The sequence below is a fragment of the Perca fluviatilis genome, chromosome 5, assembly GCF_010015445.1.
Source record: "Perca fluviatilis chromosome 5, GENO_Pfluv_1.0, whole genome shotgun sequence".
NCBI lineage: Eukaryota > Metazoa > Chordata > Actinopteri > Perciformes > Percidae > Perca > Perca fluviatilis.
In genome coordinates, this window is record NC_053116.1 from 27,844,683 (window position 1) to 27,867,395 (window position 22,713).

Sequence of the window (22,713 nt, forward strand, 5' to 3'; positions counted from 1 at the left end):
ATATATATATATATATAATATATACATACATACAAGGTCTCACACACACATACACACACAAACTCCACTATGTGAGTGGCCATTTATTAAAGTAGGACGTGGAAAGCGGGTCAGTACAAACCAAACCCAGATTTCACCCTCAATGTTACATTTCATTGATCTTACCACTACACTACGGGAACAGGATAATCAAATATACTGCCAAAAGCAATGGCACTGAACATACTGACATCTACACGAGTGCAAATAAATAGACAGAAGACAACAAGATCAAGTTATGTCTAGAATGTTGGAGATTCAATAATCATTTCTTTCACCTATTATTACCAAATTTTCTTTATGAAGCTATTTGTTATACCATTTTGCATGAGTAGGTATTACATGTTTGAAATAGTGAATTGGCCTAGATTGTTTTGGTTCATTTAGTGTTCACATGTATCTCTTTTTTTAAGGGATTAAAATGTCAAACATTATTGAAACTACGCAATATTAGGTTTTCATGTAAAACACTTCTTGTTGATATTATATGCAGTGTGGTCTTAAAAATCAATGAACAGAATAAAGCACTGTCTGGAGCGGAATCCAGATTCTCACATTTTTATTAGGAGTGCTTGATTATTATTGCAAAGGACAGAGAAAAAGACACCACCAAGTACTTCAATGGTCTATGAACTCTAAGGAACATCAGACAAACAGTTTTAGGGTCTTTGGGTACATTTTCTCTCTTAAATGGAGTCTACAGTCTGCTTACCCTAGATTACACGTTTCTTTTCCTTCAAGACAAATTTACACTGTACATTACAGTGTTACAATTTATACAATACAATATACCATTGTGTATACTTCATAGGGTTATGGTTGAGAGCAAATAATACTCTTACGACTACTACTACTACTACTTATACTTGCCGTGTGACTGTAAAAGTGGTTCCTTTTTTTGGAAGCAGCTTAGTTGTTCTGTCACATACTGGTGTGTGCAACAGACTGTGTTGGTGTGTGTGTTTGTGTGTGTGAGGGAGAGACATACAGGCGTATACATTACATCTGCTGCTACTATCGATGTAAAGAAATTAGGAAAAGTATTTTTTTTTAAACATGTTTCTTTTTATTTACAAACTTCAAAAAAGCAAAAAAAAAAAAAAAGAGGATCTAAAAGTAATCCAAGGTCATACACATTATCCGTCGATAAACTACACAACAGGCTTTGAATAGAGCCAATCCTCAAAGACAGCAGCTTTAATCTTCTACTCTGCTAAAATTCAGACAGACAGTCGACCGAATCGATTTGTATAAATAAATATGTAAATTCAAGTAGAAAGCTGTAAAATAAAAGAGCAGTCAGTGCGACAAACGCAGAGCTGACAACCAAACGGGTCAACACTGAAGAAACTTTTTTTTGCCATCATAGGGATGACACAGATGGACATTTCTGATGATATGGCAATGAACAACAAATAAAAGGAAAGAAAAGCTTTTGATTATTATTTTCTTTCTTTTCAGATGATGAGTGGTTGGACTGCTTCAGTTTCTGACCCATTGTGAATGAGCTTCATTTACATGCACATAAATGGCTCATATTATTAAATACTTAAGATTTGTATCCCAATTGTGAACAAACTTGTGAACAGGGAGGACATTCTGATGAATGAATCCGAGCTCATATAGATAAGAAGGTTTTAACACAGCTCAGCATTATGGTTAATATCAGTGTATCCCTGATGCGTTATCATAATCAAGAGCCGATCAGAGTTATCGCAACTGGAATATGATAATTAATCAATCCTTCTACCCTGGCTATTAATGTGCACAGTAATGCACTAATTGGTTGGTCAACATGCAAGTTCACATGTGCTGGGTCAGACTCGTCACTTTAACAACAACAATAGTAATATGACCATACAAATCGTACAAACAAAATAAAGAAAAGCAATAAAAAGGGAAACCAAGAAAAAGAACATTGTACAAAAATAAAAATGAATAAATATGCACCGTTATGAATAAATTAATTTGGTAAATTCAAACATTGTAAAAAGAAGAGAACAAAAATGAAACATAAGTAAACTAACAATTTCAGCATGAAGAACAAATACAGGAAATAGGGAAAAAAAACTAAAAAAAACTGAAAATTCTCAGTCTTTACTTGACGATGTTTCCGAGTTTCATTTTCAACAAAAGAGCTGGTGGGATTTGAAGCTCTTGCTGCAGCCATTTTGGAGGAGAACATTTTCCATTGAAGGACTGTGCAGACTGTATTAGATCGCTTTGTGTGATCAGAGGGGATCAATTGGAACAGCAGAGCGATGGTTTATAGTTAATTTAAAGGGAACTTGGTCACATGCTGAAGCTTTCCCAGCTTTCAACCGTTTTACAGACTTATACAGATTTGTGTCTCTTTTACAGTGTAGTACAGTGCAGTACAGTGTTACCTGCAAGGTCATACAGAGAGATGGATATGTACTTCTCGGCTGCGGCTGTGAGGATGCTGTAGAGACAGCGCGTTTGCTGTGGTGGAGTTTTAATTCTGCTCTACATTGTTATTTAGTCTCTTAAGACAATTCTCTTCCATGGAGGTCTCTGATGTGCATTTCTCGTTTTTTTGGCAAAGCATCACCATCTCTTCCAAAAAAGAAAAAAAAAAATTCTGTTTCACAATGACCTCTGTTCACAAAATGAGATGAAAGAGGGAAATAAAAAAACAGCAGAGCAGAGAGGTGGAATCTGTGTCGTCAGAACGAGTTACCAAACAGAGTCACGCAAGTTTCTTTTTTTTCAAATTTTTAAACGATTCCTTTTGTAACCCTTAAGAAGAAAAAAAAAACAACACACACACAGACACGAACACAGTAACGAGACAAGCGTAACCAAAACTTGGGGTCTGCAAGATTAATTCCTCTGGGGTTGTACGAATACATATATAGGCTTGAGTGAGTGTTTTGCATCGCTTTTTGCTAGGCTACAGTAAGACTGTGGGTGAGATTCAGAGAGCCGCAGTGACCGCCCATCTCTCTTTACCTCTTCTCTCTCACAGTTAACATTCAGAAAGATGGAGGCAAAAAGGCATTTTCTGTTGGTTGTTTCTCCGCTACGAGGAGGACACCTCACAAGAACACAGTTTTTTTTCTTCTCATTTTTCACCTGGCTGTCTTTAGGCAATAATTGTTCTTTAAAAATCAAAAGAGATTACATAAATATAAAATGCACAAAATAAGAAAAATCAGATCTTCCCACGTCTGATGCTTGAATAGGAGTCTTCAAAAAAAGGCCTAGTTTAAAGGCATTTGATTAGGCATACATTCTTTCATTATAGTTTTAAGGTTGCAGTAATTGCCTTTAACCTCATCAAGCCTCAACCGCCTCTTCAATAATCCAAGATGATCCCGCTTCTGTAGTATTTTTTTCTTCAGAAACAAAAACGTACAATACCCCCTTGTCCTGGCAGTGAATTATTCTGTTCAATCAAAATGCTTTTTTTTTTTTTTTTTTTTAAGTTCAGTTTGATCTTTTTTACCTTTTCTTTTTACCATTTGAAGAAAATATTCAGTAGCAATATTTAACAACTAACGAAGAATACCATTTCAGTTACTGATATTTAACAAACGTTTCTACCAGCTTACTTATTTTTCAAACTTAAAAGCAAATCCACGCTACAGTCATCTTTTTGATTAGCTGGAAAAAAAGCAAAAAGAGTTGACATTTTGCAAAGCTGCAGAACTAGAATCTCTAAAGTCAACACTACAACTAGTGGCCATTTGTGGTCACTGCAGGCCCACACTCAGCAGTTCTAAGTCCAGTGATTAGTATTTCAATGCCAGTTTTGGACAAAAACTTGGAAGCCCAAAGTCCTCTGATTTTCATTTTCTTCTTCCCCTGGTTTCATCTTCTGACAGTCAGCATTAAGATTTGTCGCTCGGTGTCCAATCTTTGTTCAATCCCCATTCAGACTATTTCTCCAAGGCAGTAGAGACGAACCGAGGAAACACTTTAGCAGGGGCTCAGTTGTCACCATGTCAGTTGCCTTTCATTTTTTGTCCGTTTCCCTCACGGCCTCGGGTACAGGCCCTTTGAAGCCCGGCAAACAGGATGTCATCCCATTTTGATGATTTCTAAATTGAATCAAGCTTGCTCAAACAACCACATCATTCGTCTGTCACTGTCCCCTCACCTCAATTACATCATCGTCATCATCAGAGCTGCTGGCGCTGCTGACAATCCCGCAGTTAATCAGCACCGGGCCACGGCAGCCCTCAGACCGCGCTGAAGGGGAAAAGGATGAAGGAGAAGATGAGGAGGAACTGGAGGCAGCAGTGGGAGGGTACTGGGAGAGGAAGCTGGCTCCAGCTGGACCAGGAGTGGCGGCTGGACCTGGCAGCCCTCCAGGGAGCATGGAGCCAGTGTAGAGGCTAGCCATGGACTGACTGTAAGACAGAGGGAAGCCTGCTGGAAGCATCCCAGCCATGCCCACCATGCTGGGGCAAAGCATAAACGGCGGCAGGGCTCCTGGAACGGAACTGGCAGCTTTGACTGATGCAGAAGATGATGAGGAAGATGAGACGGCAGCCGCAGTGGTTGTTGAGCAGGAAGAGGAAGAGGAGGTGGGGACTGCACTGGCTCCGCCAAAGCTGAACAGATCTGGGTACGTATAACTGGGGTCCCCCAGCTGAGTGTGGGGGGGCTGGAAGTAAGGCGAGCCTGCCCCCATGAAGAGCGGGTGGCCCAGTGATCCACCCAACATGCCAGGGCTGAGGCGGAGAGGAGGGTGGCCATAGCCCCCGGTGAAGGGGAAGCCTTGTGTGGCCAGAGGGGCTGAGGAGTGTTTGCCTGCAGAGGGCTGCTTACTGGGCCGCTCGTCCAGGGGCGGGGTAGAGGCATTGCGCTTGGAACCTGTTCTCAGGTCTTGGGCTGCAGTGGCGTCCATGTGGGGCTGGATTACACTAATCACAGAGGCATCATGGTGGCTCATATTTTCAGGAGCAAAACTGCTCCCACTGCTGCCATTGGTCTGAACCGGTTTGGTGGAAGGCAGGTTGCTCATGGTGCTCTCTGCTGCCCTCTCCGGCTGAGCTCCGGAGCCTGCGGCGGGGCCAGCTCCAGTGCTACCCGTGTAGCGCTGCAACTCGCTGATGATCTCTGGGCCGTCAGGTGAAAGAGGGCGGGGTGCAGTCTTGAAGGGTACCTGCTGCTTCCTGTCAGGTGACAGGCAACCGTTACTGCCTTTGTTTGACACTTCCTCTGGTACAGCCTGGGAGTCTGAAAAGATGAAACTGGAGGTTAGATATTAGCTTTTGGACAGGGTTCGGTTAAATAACATCATAATGTCAATAATAGTTTGTGCCTTATATTTTTACATCTCTGCTTGTCTAACCAAGGCTCTTCAAGTCAGAGATATTCAATAGGGGGTCCGTGACCCCTAGGGGGTCCTCAGAGTCAGTGCAGGGGACTGCCAAATTATGTTTAAAAAATAATATTTTGAAAGTTTATTTTTTATTTTTATTAAAATGTCTGAAAAGATACATTGAAATAATTCTACCATTAGGCTCTACACAGTAGGCTACATGTAGTTGGGGGTCCCTACTCTGTCTCTCTTCCAGCTAAGGGGTCCTTGGCATAACATTTTTGAAGATCTCTGCTTTAAAGGGCCCATTGCATGAAAATTTCACTTTATGAGGTTTTTTTAACATTAATATGAGTTCCCCCAGCCTGCCTATGGTCCCCCAGTGGCTAGAAATGGTGATAGGTGTAAACCGAGCCCTGGGTATGCTGCTCTGCCTTTGAGAAAATGAAAGCTCAGATGGGCCGATCTGGAATCTTGCTCCTTATGAGGTCATACGGAGCAAGGTTACCTCCCCTTTCTCTGCTTTGCCCGCCCAGAGAATTTGGCCCACCCATGAGAGAGAGACATCATGGCTTTCAAACGAGCAAAGTGGAAGTTGGTCAAGGTCACACCCCCACCCTTCACCTTGCCCCCCCTCTCTCCTCCTCAACAGCTACGGACACAGAAATGGCACATACTAAGGAAAGCTCATTGTGGGACTGGCTCTAGTGGCTGTAATCCAAGGCTGAATTTTGGGAAAGAGACTTCAGATACAGTATTAGGGGACCACTAAGGTCTATATAAAAAGCATCCAAAGCAGCACCATGTCCTGGGACCTTTAAGTGGAAGTCAGTTCTGGTAATAGATCATCCTACCTTTGGGTGGCGCTGTAGAACTCTCCCCTGCAGTCTTGGACTTATTAGCCGCTCTGATGGCAAAGATTCGACCATCAGACGACCTGATGTAAGTCCCTAAAACAGACAGGTGAAAGAAATGATCAGTACACACAGAGTTTACCCTGACTTGTTTCATTAAGTTAAGGTTCTTAGAGAAGATGCTTTTGCAGCATTGTGATTGCATATAGGGTTACAACTGATGATTATTTTCATTAATAATCTGCCGACTATTTTCTCCATTAATTGATTCATTGGTTTGTCGGAACAACAGTCCAAAACTCAAATATAATCAGTTTAGGGTCATGTGTAATGGGGGGGAAAAAAACTGCTAATTGTCACATTTGAAAACATAGAACAAGCAAAGACTTAAACGATTAAGTGATTACTAAATGTTTTTTTAAAGAGTTACTGTACCTTTGGTGCCCCTTATGATGTGGATGCTTTCTCCAGCACTGATCCTGGCCTGGACATCTGTTGAGCTGTTGGTGCCTGGAATCACGATGTCTGAAAGAGACCAAGAAAGACTAATTTACCAGGAGTAGATGGAAACATCAACTATTCCTCATCCAACGTCATGGCGAGTAGACGATTCTTGGGGAAAAAAAGCATTCATAGAATGAAGACAAAGTAAAAGATAAGATCTGGCCTACATGCACATTTTGCCTACCAGTAGTGGTGACGATCCTCTGTACAAACACCCCGGCTTTTTGCAGGCAGTTGATAGGAAAACCTCCGAGGCTGGATCCTGACGAGTCATTGCCTGGGTCGGAGCCTGCAGACGCCTGACGGGGCGTCATGGGAACTGGAGTTGACTGGACTGGCCGGACACTGGCCCCGGGCTTCTCTTCAGTACGCGGAGGTGGTCGCCTGAGCAGAATTATTTATTTATTAGTTCATTAGTTGTTGTGTTCATTTTTAAAACCAGGTTTAAATGTTGCTAATCAATCAAAGCTTATTTTTTTGTTCAAAAAGTATCCATATATATATATTCTTGCTGCTATAAGTCACTGACCAGTTCCTCTGACTGAAGGCGGGGATGTTAGTGAGGCTCTGGTCACTGGCAGGGTAGTAGTGAGCGTAGGAAGGGCGGGTGTATGGCACAGACGCCCTCTTCTCCTCTTCGTAACCTTTCTTTGCTGCTTTCTTCTCAGCCTTGCTCAGCTTCAGCTCCCTGCGGTCTATCAGCAGCGACTCGTGGGGGAATGGTTGCTGGAAGGTAGAATGAAAAAAAATATGTAAGAGTAGCAGAGGAGCTGACTGGAATTTAGAATGCAAACATCTAAGTGAATACAAGTGAAGTCAATTATTATAAGTAAATGGAATTTGTCCTTGCTCGTACCAGTGAATTAGCTGCAATTAAACACATAAAAGGTTCCAAATGAGAGATTCTTAGCCTCACAAAGCAAGCTTAAAAATCTTGTGAGCTCAGTTTTTGCTGTGAGAGTTTAGTCTCGAAAACATCCACTGAGAATCCAGCTGGTTTAATTATGAGGTGAATTACCACCTTTCAAACTGCAGAACCGCATGAGCTATTTAAAAACGGTGTTAAAAATATAAAGCAAAGCGTGACTGCAACTGCTTGGCGTAGTTCACACCTCAGATTTATTCAACAAATTGATTTCGATGGATAAATAATGAGAAGTTTTTGACATTTCGCATTGCCACATAATAGCCAGTGACTTGGCTTCATCTCTTGGACAGCCTACTTGAAAATGAAACTTCACCACAGTGAATAATGCAAAAAAAAACTGTATGCAGGGTAACACACACGTCCATCTTTTAAAGCACCTGTAGGCATTTAGGGACAGTGTCTCCTCCATTCATCTACCTTAGTAACCTGGTGAGGATAGTGGAGCAGAGCCTTCCTGAGGACGCTCTCCATGCTGTCGTGGGGCTGCAGCTGGACCTGTGACGGGTCCGGCTCCTCCTCCACGAAGTGAAGAAGAGACTCCACTTCTCTCTTGGTGAAGTTCAGCACAGGGTTCAGGTCATCCACCACCCGGTCTAATGGAGGGAAGGAGAGAGAAAAAGGAAGGGTCCAGAGGAGAGGGATGTTTGGACAGAGAAGAGGAGAAAGGAAATGATGGGAGTTCAAAAGAGAGCCAATTGTAAAAAAAAAAAAAAAAAACTGTTGACCAAAAAAAAAAAGCTGATTTCCTACAGCTCTCCAAAGCATAAGCGGCCTCAATCTGTCTTGCCAGTCAAAGCTTACAGCAAACACTTGAGACAGTTTACTGTGTCAGACAAGAACCTTTTGGCAGAAGAACTCTGGTTTCAACACAAAGCTATTTAGTTGTTTTTTTTTATTTTTTTGGGGTGTGCTACTGTACTGGGTGTTCACACAGAAGAGCCTGGACTGGGTTTTGACAGAGTCTGATTACTGACAGATGTTTGACAGTGCTGTCAGCTGAAGGCAGTAATATTTATTATACAGGTTATTCATGAAAGAAAAGACGGGGTATACAATATTTGTATATCCATGAAGAAATTTCATTTAAGCTTATTGTGTTTTAATGTGTTTTCCATTTTCCATTCTGATCGGTTTTGTATGTTCTGTTCAGTTCCTTTTTTTCTTCTTCCTCCCTTCCCCTCACTTTATTTCTGTGTTGGTTCGTGTAGTAGTGCGATTGTGCTGCTGTTTCGGCCGGGACTCTCAGGACGTCAAACCAATGTTGCAAAAAAGGTACTGAAAAGCAATTAATGTACCAAAAAGAAATTATTGAAATTGAATAATGCTTTTCCCAATCTGTAAGGAATACGACTATTTTACAAATGCCCACAAACTCTACTGCTCCATCTTTGGTATGAATAACAGCAAAACGAAAATGTTAAGGAAAAACTCATTTCACATATGTGAAGAAGGTTCGGGAGACCTTGAGGACTTACACAGGAGCATTTAATGAACACTCAATTGAGGAGACAATTAGGCAGGCAGTGCAGTATAACCACAGTGTGTTATTGTGCAGTGCCGTCCCAACTCTCTGAAGTTCCTGTCCCCCTAAGGTGTATTTAAACTCATGCTGGAGGCGTTAAGTTTAGCTGAACCTTTAAGGTAAACAAAGATATTGCAGGTACCTAAACACAGATGCTAAAGCCTAATTCAGCCCCTCTTTCTCTCTCTTGAAAGTATGCTAAAGTGTGGCTGGCCCACCGACCTCCAAAAGGAGACAGTCCTGAGACAAAACATTCCCTTATCATACAGCTGCCTAGATTCCCTAAATCTGTAGAGAGACAACGTAATTATATATAACAGGTTTGCTTATTAAAGACTGGCCGAATATTCTCGTCCCCTGACCTGTGACCTATGAATGACCTGACGTTGTCTAAGCTTTCCCTTTTTCTCATCATACCACAACATAGTGTTTCTGAAAATCCCACCACAGAAAACATCACCACATTAGATTCATTTTCTGCTAGTCTATATCCTCGACATTCCACTTCCGGGATTGCTCTACTGCCAATGGAAATTCCGCCGGATTTCACGCATTCAAGCCAGATATCCGTTGCCTTGGGCTTCCTTTGTGTCGGCATTTCAAACTCCGGTTGATTTATGAGGACTATGGTTAACCTTTTGTCAGATCTCTGCAGGGTGAATCGAGACAGCTAGCTAGACTATCTGACCCTCCTCCGCAGCGCTGCTGTGGAGGAAGGTCTGGCAAAGCGAGACCAATTCTCGCCTAAATATTCAAACAAAGTCATCAATGCCTTCTCCGACTCACCTGACATGCCCTGTTTGGAGATCTGACGGTCATAGATCTTCTTCTCCAACGTGAAGTCGCACACCAGCCGGTAGATATGACATGGCTTCCTCTGCCCGTAGCGATAGACGCGGCACACGGCTTGGGCATCATGGCATGGGTTCCAGGAGGCGTCAAACACCACCACACGGTTCGCCCCAATCAGGTTTACGCCCAGACAACCAGCCCTGAGGGTTGGGTTTCTTATTGTCATATAATGTCCTGACCTTTCATGTCCATTTTCTCTCATTAATATTACTGTTATTGTGTGTTTTACCTGGTTGACAGCAGGAAGACCCATGCTGAGGTGTTGGATGGATCGTTGAAATGGTTTATCAGTCTCTCTCTCTCTGAGGCTGCTGTACTTCCATCCAGTCCTTCAAAACATCACGCAACCAATGGAGAGTTAGAAGACTCCTGACAAACTGGGTGGCTTCACTATATAGTGCAACTGTATCCCTGGGGATTTGATTCTCCTCCTGCTATTATATATAATCTAGAGGTAAAATTAAAGAACAACAGTTCTGAAAAAAAGAAAACATTACTGCAAAGTAAGATAAGCGTGCACATAGTTAAACTCAATTCACTTTTACTAGGTTGACAAAGTGACTTTGTGGATACAGCTCCTATTTATTGAAATATCTCTGAAATACACTAACAGGAACTCTACAATGAATTCCTTTCTGTGCCTGTGGAAAACCATAAATCAGTAAAAATAAGTCTGTTATCAAGAAACACCAGCAGATGGCAGCACTCATTGTAAGTCAATTAGAGGAGCAGTACCACTGCACACCCAAACTACTGTAGTAAAAAAAACTGATTTATGAGAATGTACCATTAGTTAAGCATGGTGGACAGAAAAACTGAGTTAGTAAACTGTACAGAATATTCAGACCATGTTCCACTGAACTACACCTGTTTCGCAACATATGTGTCACCGGTCACTGGGCCTTAATAGGTTTCTAGTTTGGGATATTTATTGGACCAAATACTGAACAAGGAAAAACATCTTTATATCATAATTACTGATCACTTACTGTAGTAGTTGAGGTTGCGGACCCAGTTCTGGTTGGGTCTGTCTCTGCTGGACGTGTTGGGCGAGGGAGGCACTGGTCTCTTAGCCAGAAAATCCTCAATCACCGTCAGCGTGGACAGACTCTGACTGCAGGAGAAAGACAAATGGCAGAATTAGGGCTTGGAATTTAACCAAATCAGAAAACAAAAGCTGAGGTTAGGTTCCCACTTAGTAATCTGTTTAGCTACAGTTAGTTTTTGTGTAGAAATAACTGAGAAGAAACATAATTGATAAAAATCCAGTTGAAGCTGTCTTGTGTGTCTGATCTCATACCTGAAGACGAGGATTTTGTCTCCCTTCCTGACGCTCTCCTCTATCAGATGGAACAGCAGCACCATTTTTGCGGAGTTCTCCAGGAGGCCGGGCTTGTAGTCATACATGATGTCCTTTGCCTGGCCATGCAAAGAGATAGACTGTTAAAATGTACTGTACTATTAAACATCCCCTTTACATTCATAAACCTTTACAGACTTAAAGGAAGTGAGGTTACATTGCTTATAAGTGAGGCGAGGCAACGAACAAAGATGTGAATTCTATTGAAATGTTCAACTTCGCACTATTCAATGCAACATATATTGTGGGATTTAACTTGTTTTAAGTGTTTTGATACGAAACAATGGCCTCACGATGTCTTAAAGAAGCATACCAAGCACTACTGAGCATCTATTTGTAGTTTTCTTCATTATACTGTGGGTGGCAGCACTGAACCGACAGCAGCATCTCAGTAAGGGGGAACATAATGTTCCGTTTACGACCTGACTGAGATTTCGGTTGAAAGCATTTGTGGCATTCTTTAAAAAAAATGCATTACGCAGGTTTATGTTAAAGGAAGCAAACATATCACATTTGTTGTAAAACTCTTTTGTATCCGAGTCTTTTGACATACCCATTCGTAAGTGATGACCTGATTGGCTTTCTCCTGCAGCTGGTTGAGACTCAGTCCATCAATGGGGTTAGGGTTCTCCAGGCGCTTGGGCTTTTGATTGGGTGCGGTTGGACATCGGGCAGGACCTGTGGAAGTGATTTCATCAAGGTCCAAGTCCTGGTCACTGGCCAGGTTTTCCTTCTGTAAGGCCTCGTACAGCACGTCTGGATGGTTCCAAATCTGAAGAATAACAGGAGGTCAAGTGGTGTGAAAACACTCAAGGCAGCAATCACTGGATTTGCCAAGTATGATAAATATACAGGAATTTATCTTGGTGCAGAGGCCTGTTGACTTAGATGGTTACTTATGCAACAGTATTACATATGGCAGGGACTCAGACAGAGCAAGAAGACATTTGTAGAAGTATTTTCAATGTTTATACTGTACATGCAGAAAAAAATAATTTGTACCTAGTGCAGAAGCAAATTTGGAAGACATCTACCATGGATGTTAAATAAATGTCCTTTTTAATCTATGTAGCGGTCCACACACATGGCCTCCTCCTCACCTTGCAGCAGACGCAGAAAGCCTTCAGTGGGTTGAGGCTGAGCCAGCCGGAGTTTCCTGCCTCTCTGAAGCGGTTCATGAACTCTGTGTAGAGCGCCCTCTGCAGGGGAGACAGACGCACCAGGATCACATGTTCCTCTTTAGAGGGTAGCTGGTCTTTCAGGACGTCATGACCTCGCCTGCAATAAACACAAGTACAATATTTTGTAAAATATTACTTAAAATGAAGAATAGGTGGCAAAATGTCAGGTATGAGAGGCAAAGGTCAAGAGAACCTTTGTATTCTGTATTAAATCTTTAAGGGACCTAGTTGTGGATTTATAAAAAGGCAGCTGTCTCACCTCTGTACGAAGCCCTCCAGCAGGCTGTGCAGGACGTGGCTCCTGTACCTCATCAGCCGGACGTCCTGAGGTGTGCTGTCCACACACTGCCCGTTAAGAATGGGACGCTCAAACATGTTACTGAATTCCTGCCGTGTACCTGAGATACATACAGGAAATAAAAACTGAAGTGAGAAGATAAACAGGAAAAACAAGCGACCAAATCAGTCTTCTGATGACCAACATCTCCACGCTAATCTCAGGGAGCATTTAGTAAAAAGAATTCCTGAAACAAAACGCTGATCTTGCCCCATACCTAGGAAGTCGGGTCGGACAAAGTCGACCATGCACCAGTACTCAATGAGGTTGTTCTGGAGCGGATAGCCAGTCAGCACCACGCGGCGTCGGGTTCGGATGTTCTTCAGAGCCTGCGATGTGCTGGCGTGGCAGTTCTTGATGCGATGGCCTTCGTCACAGATGACCACGTCTGGACCAGGCCGGGCCAAGGCTCTCTCGATACCTGGAGGAGAGGAGAATGGGCAAAAATGCCTTCAATGATATTCCACCCTGGTGCTTTAAAAAGTAGCATATATTAAAAAGATTTTGCCCATATTTCCCCTCCATTTTCTACTCCTCTTCGTTCCCTCCTCTCCCACCTTTGAGCAGTTCCTGCTGCCTGTCCTCTTCATCCAGGTCGATGACCACTGGCCCCGTTGTTTTCTTGGTCTTCTTTTTCCTCCCAGCCACGAAGCTCTTCTTCAGCGACAGGAGGCGGTACATCTCGTAGCCCATCAGTAGCACCCCTCCGTCCCGAGCCCAGTCCTCCACCACCTTGGCTCTGGACGTTGTGTTCCTAGGTAAGGTAAGAAAAGGTAAATAAAGTTACTGCTCGTGTTTCTTGAAATACCTCAATTCCAGTCACAGAGTGGATTTTACACATTGTTTTACTATATTTTGAATCACTGGTCCATTTGCACAGAATGAACCCCACCCTCTCCTTGTTTGTGCTCTCCCAAAGCAATACAGAAAGTTGTACAAAATGTAAAAGTACATACAATTTATTAGAATTTAATACACCAGCCCAGTGGCACAAAATGTAAAATGCAATGATGGAGCGGTTTGCTCTCTCAGTGATGGCTTACAAGACTATTGTATTGTATTAAAGAGAGAAAGCCAGGATAAATAGTATTGTAATCAATCATCTAATTTTGATAAATTACCAATTACTTATGAATAGTAACAATTTCAGAGTAGTGCTTGAACAGGAGGAACAAATGCTTGCTAATTCTGTTCATTTTTAACACTGTTAACACGTTTGAACTGAGACAGAATGAGGTTACGGTGTCACTCTCAGACATGGCTGCATCACGAGAATTGTGTCTCATTTTGACACACACACACACACACACACACACACACACACACACACACACACACACACACACACACACACACACACACACACACACACAGTCATATAAAAAGTATGGGTAAGTAAGCAGATGGGTGAAAGGATACAGGTTTTACACAGGAAGAGCTTAAAAACAAACAAAAACGCTCTTGTTCCTGTTACTCACTTGTGTTCGTCGTTGAGGATGTGAACCTTAAAGGCACGAGGCGTCACCAGTCCCGGGTCGGTATCTGGAGGTAACGCCTCCAGGGGCGGGACCCACATGTTGAACTCTGACAGCCAGTTCTGCAGTGTGTTCACCTGGGATAAAAGTATAGAAATAATCTGAGTCAATTGCCTCATCGTCTTCCAGTCTGATTTGATCAATATTCTTATCATCATACTGTGGGTCTACATCTGAGCACTTATTGACCCTTCACATTTCCTTGTATTCCAGTACGCAGGTGCTTACAGGTACGATGGCGAGCACGGTGTGAGCCTGGGTGTGTCTGAACAGGACGTCGATGAAAGAAATGACCTGCAGCGTTTTGCCCAGGCCCATGCTGTGAGCGAGGATGCAGCCGAATCCGCTGCTGCTGCCGAACCGCTCCACCGACTCCACCAGGTTGTCGTACAGGAAACGGATCCCACCGATCTGAGGAGGAGACGGGAAGGACAGAGACGGTGAATTGAGCCGGCTGTCCCTGACTTCAAAAAGGCCAAGAAAGGTTGGTTGTTTTTTTAAGATTATTTTTTGGGCTTTTCCACTTTTAATTTGACAGGACGGTTAGGTGAGAAAGGGGAGAGAGAGAGAGAGAGAGAGAGAGAGGGGAAGACATGCAGGAAAGTGTCACAAGTCAGACTTGAACCCTGGACCTCTGCGTCGAGGCATAAGCCTCCAAGTATATGTGAGCCTGCTCTACCCACTGACCCAACCCGGCCACGAAAGAAAGTCATTCTTACAGTATGACTTGATGGCATAGTAAAAAAAACTAAAAAAACAAAGGACCAAGCGTTTGCTTTGAGTGCATTAGTAAGAATACCTGGTGAGGTTTGACTGCTCGCGCCAGCTGAGCTGACAGGAAAATGTCGTCCTCTGCAGCTGGATGGTTCAGGTTGACCAGCACCCTGCCCTGGCTGTCCGCTCGGTTAAGGGCGTCGATGTGCGCGCCGCTCTGCTCGCTCTCTTCTTCCTCGATGGTGGATTCGCTGCCGAGGTGGACGATGGATTCGTCCTCGTCCGAGCTCAGATCGATCACATCTGCCCGGAGGGAGGAGATGAGGTTTCCAAAAAGTTACACTGCAGGTCTTGCAAACTGTTTTTCTACATCCAAGTTTAGAAAACACATTTTGATCTCAGACTATGTATTTAAGCACAAATTATCCACATTAACTAAAAGGAAATATTGGAGAAATATTAAAAGAAATTCCAATATTTCTATTAGAGGTCTTATGGACATTTTATATACTGTACTATTATAGACTATTCAGGAGGGGCATGTGTTTCTCATCAGACTTTAATAACACTTTCTGATGAAGAAACTTGTCACAGGATAACAAAAAAACGGGACAAAAGAAAAACTTAGGAACACCTGAACAAGGAACGTAACTTTTATCACAGAATTACTTTTCCCATGAAAATAATCGCTGCTATATTTTTATTGGCCTTGATACATTTATCTCAAGTGATGAGGTGACCAACATCAAACATGGACGTCACTGTGTGAGTGAGTGAGTGAGTGAGTGAGTGAGTGAGTGAGTGAGTGAGTGAGTGAGTGTGTGTGTGTGTATGTATGTGTCAGACAGAAATCCATATCTGATAAAAAGGAATTCAACATCAATAGTATCAAGTGCTGAAAGTTACACAAGCTGGGCTGCAAGGCACACCGCAGGAAGAGGTGTGTGAGTGTGTGTGTGTCTGTGAGAGAGAGAGAGAGAGAGAGAGAGAGAGAGAGAGAGAGAGAGAGAGAGAGAGAGAGAGAGAGAGAGAGAGAGAGAGAGCTTATACAACTGCTGTGAATGGCTGGTTATACAAGTAGGATTAGAGTGGAGGGGGAGACTGGTTATGCAACCCCAACTAGAAATGTCACTGACTGTGCCATTGCGAGTGTGTGTGTGTTTTATGTGTATGTGTTCTGGCCCATAACCAGGATTAGCCAGCTTTATTGCTCTACAGACCCACTCTGATCTGCCCCACAGACACTCTCTTCCTTCACCTCTCCTCCCTCTCTCCTCCCTCCATTCATTTTTTTATCTCCTTAACTTATGTCTTTCTCAGCTCCCAAATCTACACATCATCTGTCTGTTAGTTTGTTCATCCAATCGGTCTCTCTCTCTCTCATTTGTGTGCGCGTTTGTGTTGTAGGAGTGTGGGCCTGCAGTTTGCCTCCGTCCTCTTTCAACGCAGAACGTATGTGTTTATCCCCAACTGAGTGTGTGTTAAAAGTGTGTGTTTATCCTTGACTGTTTGTCTGTTAATGTGTGTGTGTGTGCGTGCTCAGGCAATACAGGAACGGCACAGGATGTACCCTGAGAAGGTTTTAAATATTGTGATGCACATGGCTGCTAATCTATGAAAACCACACACACACACACACACACACACACACACACACACACACACACACACACACACACACACACACACACACACACACACACACACACACACACACACACACACACACACACACACACACACACACACACACACACACACACACGCTTTTTGAGCTAGGTTGTTAACATTTTGCAGGGAGACTTTCAGTAATTGGGTTAACTGTTCAAAGAAGAACAAAGAAGAAGGAATCTGCATGAATGAAGATTTTGTTTTTTAAATAAAGCGAAACTTCCTTTATATTGTCTTTACTGAGCGTAGACGTCCATTACTTTGATAGATGTAGTGTTTAACACTTAAATGTTTTTGTGGGCGTGATGCTTAACATTATCACCAACATTCATTCCTAAAAATCATCCCAAGATATGGCCCAGATATCTGCTGTGTTTAGGCCTTTTGAACCTTATTCAGATTTGGGTTGCCTTTCAACCTTCCGTTATTTACCAGAGAAATTCAAGCTGAAGCCGCCTTTTAATGTGCCGACTTTCCAGACCCCTGGGCTCAGAAAGCAATTTGAAACCGAGTGCGTAATTTAATAAATGCATGGGGCAATTAGGGCTTCTTTGCTTAATCTCTGAGAGACTGATGCTTTAGAGATGCAAGGTTTCCATCAGTCCTGGTAACTGCCCTCGAGCAAGGTATGGGACCTCAAATTGCACCAGTGTATTGGCTGTATGGCCTGTGGTTGAACTCGGCAGCTGAAATGTCCTTTTAAAATCACATTAATCATCAGACCATCAGTCTGAACTCTCTGCCTAAACTCTCAACTTTCATTCATGTATATCGTGATTGTAGCTCTATTCACGGCCCTTTCACGGACACCTATGATAGAAAACTGAAAAACCATTACTTCAACAGCAATGTTACAGATTTTTTTTTACACATCTTTATAAGTTATACTGAAAAAAGGATTGTAAAACATATCAAGGCTGTATTTTAAACAACCTCCTGCCTGTGCTATAGTCAGCAGCTAAAAAACATGTTTTTATGAGTGAAATATACTCTATGTATGTATGTATGTATGTATGTATGTATGTATGTATGTATGTATGTATGTATGTATGTATGTATGTATGTATATATATATATATATATATATATATATATATATATATATATATATATATATATATATATATATATATATATATATATATATATATATATACATATATATATATATATATACACACACACACACACACACACACACAGCATCTGCTTTTTAACACTGTAACCTATCATGTTTTTTTTATTGTTTTTTTTACTTTTTAAGTTGCCAAAGAAGGTGCCAAAGAATGTCAGCTTTCTGACTGAAGCTATGGACAAAGCTGTGTTAAGCATGATGATAAATTAAGTTGTTAACTGTGAATCTATCCTTAAGTCTTTTTTTTTTTTTTTTTTTTTTTTTAAACTGGACCTAAATAACTTTAACACTTGACATCTGAAATACGTTGTACCAAAGCTCACACTGGCTGTTTAGGCATTTTAAGAATTAGCATCTGGCCTATTTAAGGCTTTGGCTAGCTATGATGACAGCTCAGAATATACAAATGGATGATGGGTAATACATTAACTACACAGCTCTGCGTCCCTATTTGCTTTCATGACCTCCCACAGCCATCTGACCTACTAGCCCACTTGCACAATCAAAATGTCCAAAAGCAATCTGTAACGGAGACATTCAATGTGTGGGGCACAATTTAGGCAACTGAACTACTCTGTCATTATTACCTCAACCAAGTTTGTTTTTCCGTAAGCAGGTTTACCCAAAAACACAAAATAAAACACATTTTGTTTCAATGTAATTAGACTGGATTCATGTAAATTGCACGAAGAAGTCAGAAACACCGTTCCAATTCCAAGTATTTGTTTCAGAAAATTATGAATAAATTAGGTGTTACTGAAGCAACTTCTTCGAGGAATGTTGCTGATCGGAGTTGCTCCAAGATGACCGTATGCAGTGTGCAAGTCTCACCTGGTTTTCGTGTGTGCTCTTTGGCTGCGGAGGTGGGGACGTTAGTCTTGCAGTCGTCCTCGCTGATGCCAGTGCTGCTGGAGTCCAGGCAGATCACTTCCTGTCTGACCGACTTCACTTCTTGCTGCGACGCCGTTGATGCCGACACATGCTTTGTCACATCACCTGGGGAGAAGGAGAGGAATGATGCAGCAGATCAAGAAAAAAAAGGAGGAAAGAAGGAAGAAGATTGGGAAGCAACAAGGGACAGAAAGGAAAGAAAAGAAAGGGAAGGAAGACAAAAAAAGAGAGAGTAAGAAGAGAAAGCATGGGGGTGATGGAAACTATAGTCAGTTCTTACGTTATATGCAGGCTTTGCAGCCACGTTACTTGTCCACAGTGAAAGACAATGTCAATAGTTGAACCCTACAGGTTGAATCATTTGTTCAATGGTTGGGATTAGAAATTTATGATGATGTACATGTCAGAGAATTAGTGTTCAGTGGACCAGTGGGGGCTGTTAGTATTTATGGAAGCATTTTTTGGGGGTACATGCTCTCACCAGTTGTGTATTCAGGCAGCAGTGGTACGGGGAAATCTGGTTTGCTCGGCTGCTCCAGACGTCGCCTCCTCTCCAACTCGTCCTGCTGGGCGGCTTTGGTCACTGCCTCTAACTGATGCTCCCTCAGTAACTTCCTACACAGACACAGAGAAAAATAATATTTGTATTACTGTATATACACACACACACACACACACACACACACACACACACACACACACACACACACACACACACACAGTAATGGTTTTCTACAAAGTAATAACCGTCATTGTATTTGTTAACTGCAGGGAAATGCATGGTTTTTAATGCATACACATTAATATGATGCTGAATCCAATCAAACAGTGTTTTCTTTTGTGTTTTTAGCAAAAAAGCTCTGATAAACCCGCCGTACAATACCTGCCCAGCAAACGGCAAAGTTAGCAACTACTGTAGCTGGTGAAAGTAGCAAAACATGTAGCTGCTTAAGAGCCAACTCCTGTTGTTGGTGTTACTGGTGGACAGACCCACAACGCCAAATGAATGCTAACGTTGCTAAGTGTCTGCTAACAAGTTAGCCACAGAGCCCATTTTAGGGCTGCATGTCTGTTATAGCCTGGGTAAACCCTGACTAGCTTCTGGTGAAGAGCCCATTCAAACCCATTTCCAATGTCCCCAAAATAGAGGCACCAATCACAATCGCTGAGGCAGGCTTTACACCAATCACAACCGTTGAGGCGGGCTTTACGCGACCACGATAGCGCAGTGACGGCGAGCAGCTTTTCGTTTACATTCAACATGACGGCTACTGAAGCGCAGCGTCACCCGGATCGTTGGTCTCATTGGTTGACGCCCCTTTGGAAATGAACTGTCAATGAACCTTTCCCAGAACCACTCTCAGTTACAACTGAGAAGAGTCTGATGTCAACCAGGCTATGTCTGTTAGCTTGTTTTTGAGTTCTTCTGCCCCGTAATGGCCAAAAATTGAGGAGTGCAGCTTTAAGCCACACCATTTGAGGAGTAAACTGTAGCCTGTTTTGTATCTAGGCTCCTTCAGAAAAGGCAAGTCAATGAACAATACATTTTGGGTTTGTAGGATATTATTGTAAGATGTCAAAAGAATTTAATCTCCCTAAAATTTAAATTAGATTTCATGTGTAAACATCAGCACTCAATCAAGCTGTATTGATTATGATTTTTAGTAGGGATGCACCGAAATGAAAATTCTTGGCCGAAACCGAAAACCGAAAAAGAGGAATTCAAGACCGAAAACCGAAACACCGAAAGAAATTATGCCAATTATTAGTACCATTGCATTTATGGCTATGACTGTGTACTAACTTTACTAAAATCAAGGCATTGCAATTGTATAAATTAATATTAAAGTTTAATTAAAAAAATATCTAGCAGAAATATGGCTACAATCTGATAGTCACATACAGTATATATTAGCCTAAGAACAGAATAGCTTACCTATTGTTATTATTATTATTTGAGGCACTTTCTTGCAGGATTTCACTGAACATATCAGACAATGAGGGTGCATGCCCCTCATCTGGTGCAGAGAGACAAGTCTTTTTTTCTGCGCTCTGGTTCTCCGCATCCATCGCGGCCTGGATCATTTCTCGCGCGTCCTGCTTTATTTCCGCATCCAAGTTATGGTCTTTATAACGCGGATCAAGCACAGTCGCGATGAAGTGCAGAGGATCCGAATAAATCTCATCAAGTTTTCACTCCGTGGTCCGTCTCAACCGCTTTGCTTAGGAGACGCTTTGCAGGTGGAACGGATCGGGTACTGACACACGTACAGGTCGCGGTTTCTGTTTGCGTCATCACAACATTTCGGCCGTATTGTTTCGGTGATAAAAGTATTTCGGCCGAAAATGTTCGGTGGCCGAATATTCGGTGCATCCCTAATTTTTTGTTTAATTCTGCCACTGCCTCCAACTGACACTCCCAATACGTTTCCACAGAAACAGAAAATTGCCAATATTTTGACGGCTGCATACCTTCATTATTTAAGAGAGCGTGATATTAGACAATGGATTCATTGTAATTGAATGTAATGATACATTAGTTGAACACATTCTGATTAGAAGAAAGTGAACTAATACGTGATTGTAATGTAATAGACAAGCACCTTGTAACTCAGACGGAAATGACTCTCCTCATTAACACTTGCATACACAAACACCGAAGCCTGAATCTGTGACATACGTTTGATGTTATTGTAAAGATGCCGCTACGTAAAAGCAACATCATACTTGAGGTTGAGCTTTGTCATGGTTGTTGGCAGCCGGAGGAACGAAGCTACAGATTGAGCAGGCGTACGTATAATCATTGACAGATATCAACAGTGAATGTGTGCTTTTCTTCTTTAAATTAGAGAGTGAAATCAAGAGCATGAGGGGAGAGAGGAAGAAGGCATAAAGAGACACAGTAGAGAGATGATAAATCCTATTATTCAGCCAACAGTAATGTTATGAGAAATACAATAATCGTTGAATAAGCTGAGTGAGTGTGAGTTTACGCTGCACCTCAGCAGAAACATAATCAGGGGATTGTGTAGTAATCCCTTTCATCTCAAGATTCACTGGTGCTTGTTAAGCATTGAGTCATTTTCTAAAATCTAGTTTAAAGAATGGCTGAAAGAAACTCAGCTTTGTAGTCTGGTTTGTTTTCATTTTCAGTCCCTCCAGGAATTTGCGATGTCGCGATCGCAACAATTCACGCAAATTCAACCAATCACCGTGAATTCGGTGCGACGCAATTTTTACCAAATCACAGCAACTTTACCTTGGAAATTAACTATGTAAAAATCAACAAGCCACTGACAGAACTGTTCAAATTTAATTAATTCCATAAATTATTATTACTTTTTGTCTTAAATCCACCAGCCATTTTCATATCATACCAATATTTGCAACATCCTTAGCCTTTTTGGCAAGGTTACTAGGAACACTCAGACCAGAGTAGTTTTATTCTCCCCGAAATAAGTTTCAAGACTTATACCCCCCCCCCCAAAAAATCACAACTTTTTTTTGTGGCAATTTTCACTCCTGCAACTTCATTGCAACAAAAATACAAAAGACATCGCAACTTTTATCGCAATTTTTTACAAAAGCTCTCGTGAAATTAGGCATTTTGAGCCGCAACAATCTCAAAAAAAAAGGCCGCGAAATCCTGGAGGGACTGCATTTTGTTGTAATATGTTATGGTGTCTAATGTTTAGTATATTATCAATGCTGTGTTAAATTCACTTTTATTGCTACTGCATTGAACTGCACGTCACTGTCGACTCCAGATGTCCAGGGTCTACAGTCGAAATTACTCTTCATCTAAAGCTTTAAAAAGAAATGGTGGCGAGTTAACTGTTGCAGTAGATGTGTGCAGTTTCTTAAGCATCCCTACAGGACAAAAAAGCATCCGTCCAT

The 22,713-nt window shown here is 42.0% G+C and overlaps 1 protein-coding gene across 5 annotated transcripts in view; it reads right to left on the reverse strand.

Moving 5' to 3' along the window:
* Positions 1 to 581: 581 nt before the first annotated feature.
* LOC120558759 (helicase ARIP4-like) overlaps positions 582 to 22,713 on the reverse strand; it is an 85,252-nt gene continuing 63,120 nt past the window's right edge. For 4 of the 5 annotated variants that reach the window (XM_039799963.1, XM_039799962.1, XM_039799967.1 and 1 more), the window contains 20 exons: positions 19,298 to 19,431; positions 18,757 to 18,921; positions 15,205 to 15,422; positions 14,634 to 14,816; positions 14,349 to 14,482; positions 13,428 to 13,624; positions 13,088 to 13,291; positions 12,793 to 12,931; positions 12,453 to 12,630; positions 11,906 to 12,124; positions 11,293 to 11,411; positions 10,982 to 11,106; positions 10,222 to 10,321; positions 9,927 to 10,132; positions 8,036 to 8,211; positions 7,220 to 7,416; positions 6,875 to 7,074; positions 6,622 to 6,711; positions 6,187 to 6,282; positions 582 to 5,247 (listed from right to left, as the gene is read on the reverse strand). In XM_039799963.1, coding sequence (XP_039655897.1) covers positions 4,148 to 5,247; positions 6,187 to 6,282; positions 6,622 to 6,711; positions 6,875 to 7,074; positions 7,220 to 7,416; positions 8,036 to 8,211; positions 9,927 to 10,132; positions 10,222 to 10,321; positions 10,982 to 11,106; positions 11,293 to 11,411; positions 11,906 to 12,124; positions 12,453 to 12,630; positions 12,793 to 12,931; positions 13,088 to 13,291; positions 13,428 to 13,624; positions 14,349 to 14,482; positions 14,634 to 14,816; positions 15,205 to 15,422; positions 18,757 to 18,921; positions 19,298 to 19,431 — 4,180 coding nt within the window. In that variant the 3' untranslated portion in view covers positions 582 to 4,147. The remainder of the gene's footprint in view (positions 5,248 to 6,186; positions 6,283 to 6,621; positions 6,712 to 6,874; positions 7,075 to 7,219; positions 7,417 to 8,035; positions 8,212 to 9,926; positions 10,133 to 10,221; positions 10,322 to 10,981; positions 11,107 to 11,292; positions 11,412 to 11,905; positions 12,125 to 12,452; positions 12,631 to 12,792; positions 12,932 to 13,087; positions 13,292 to 13,427; positions 13,625 to 14,348; positions 14,483 to 14,633; positions 14,817 to 15,204; positions 15,423 to 18,756; positions 18,922 to 19,297; positions 19,432 to 22,713) is intronic. The other variant, XM_039799964.1, reaches the window with a different exon arrangement.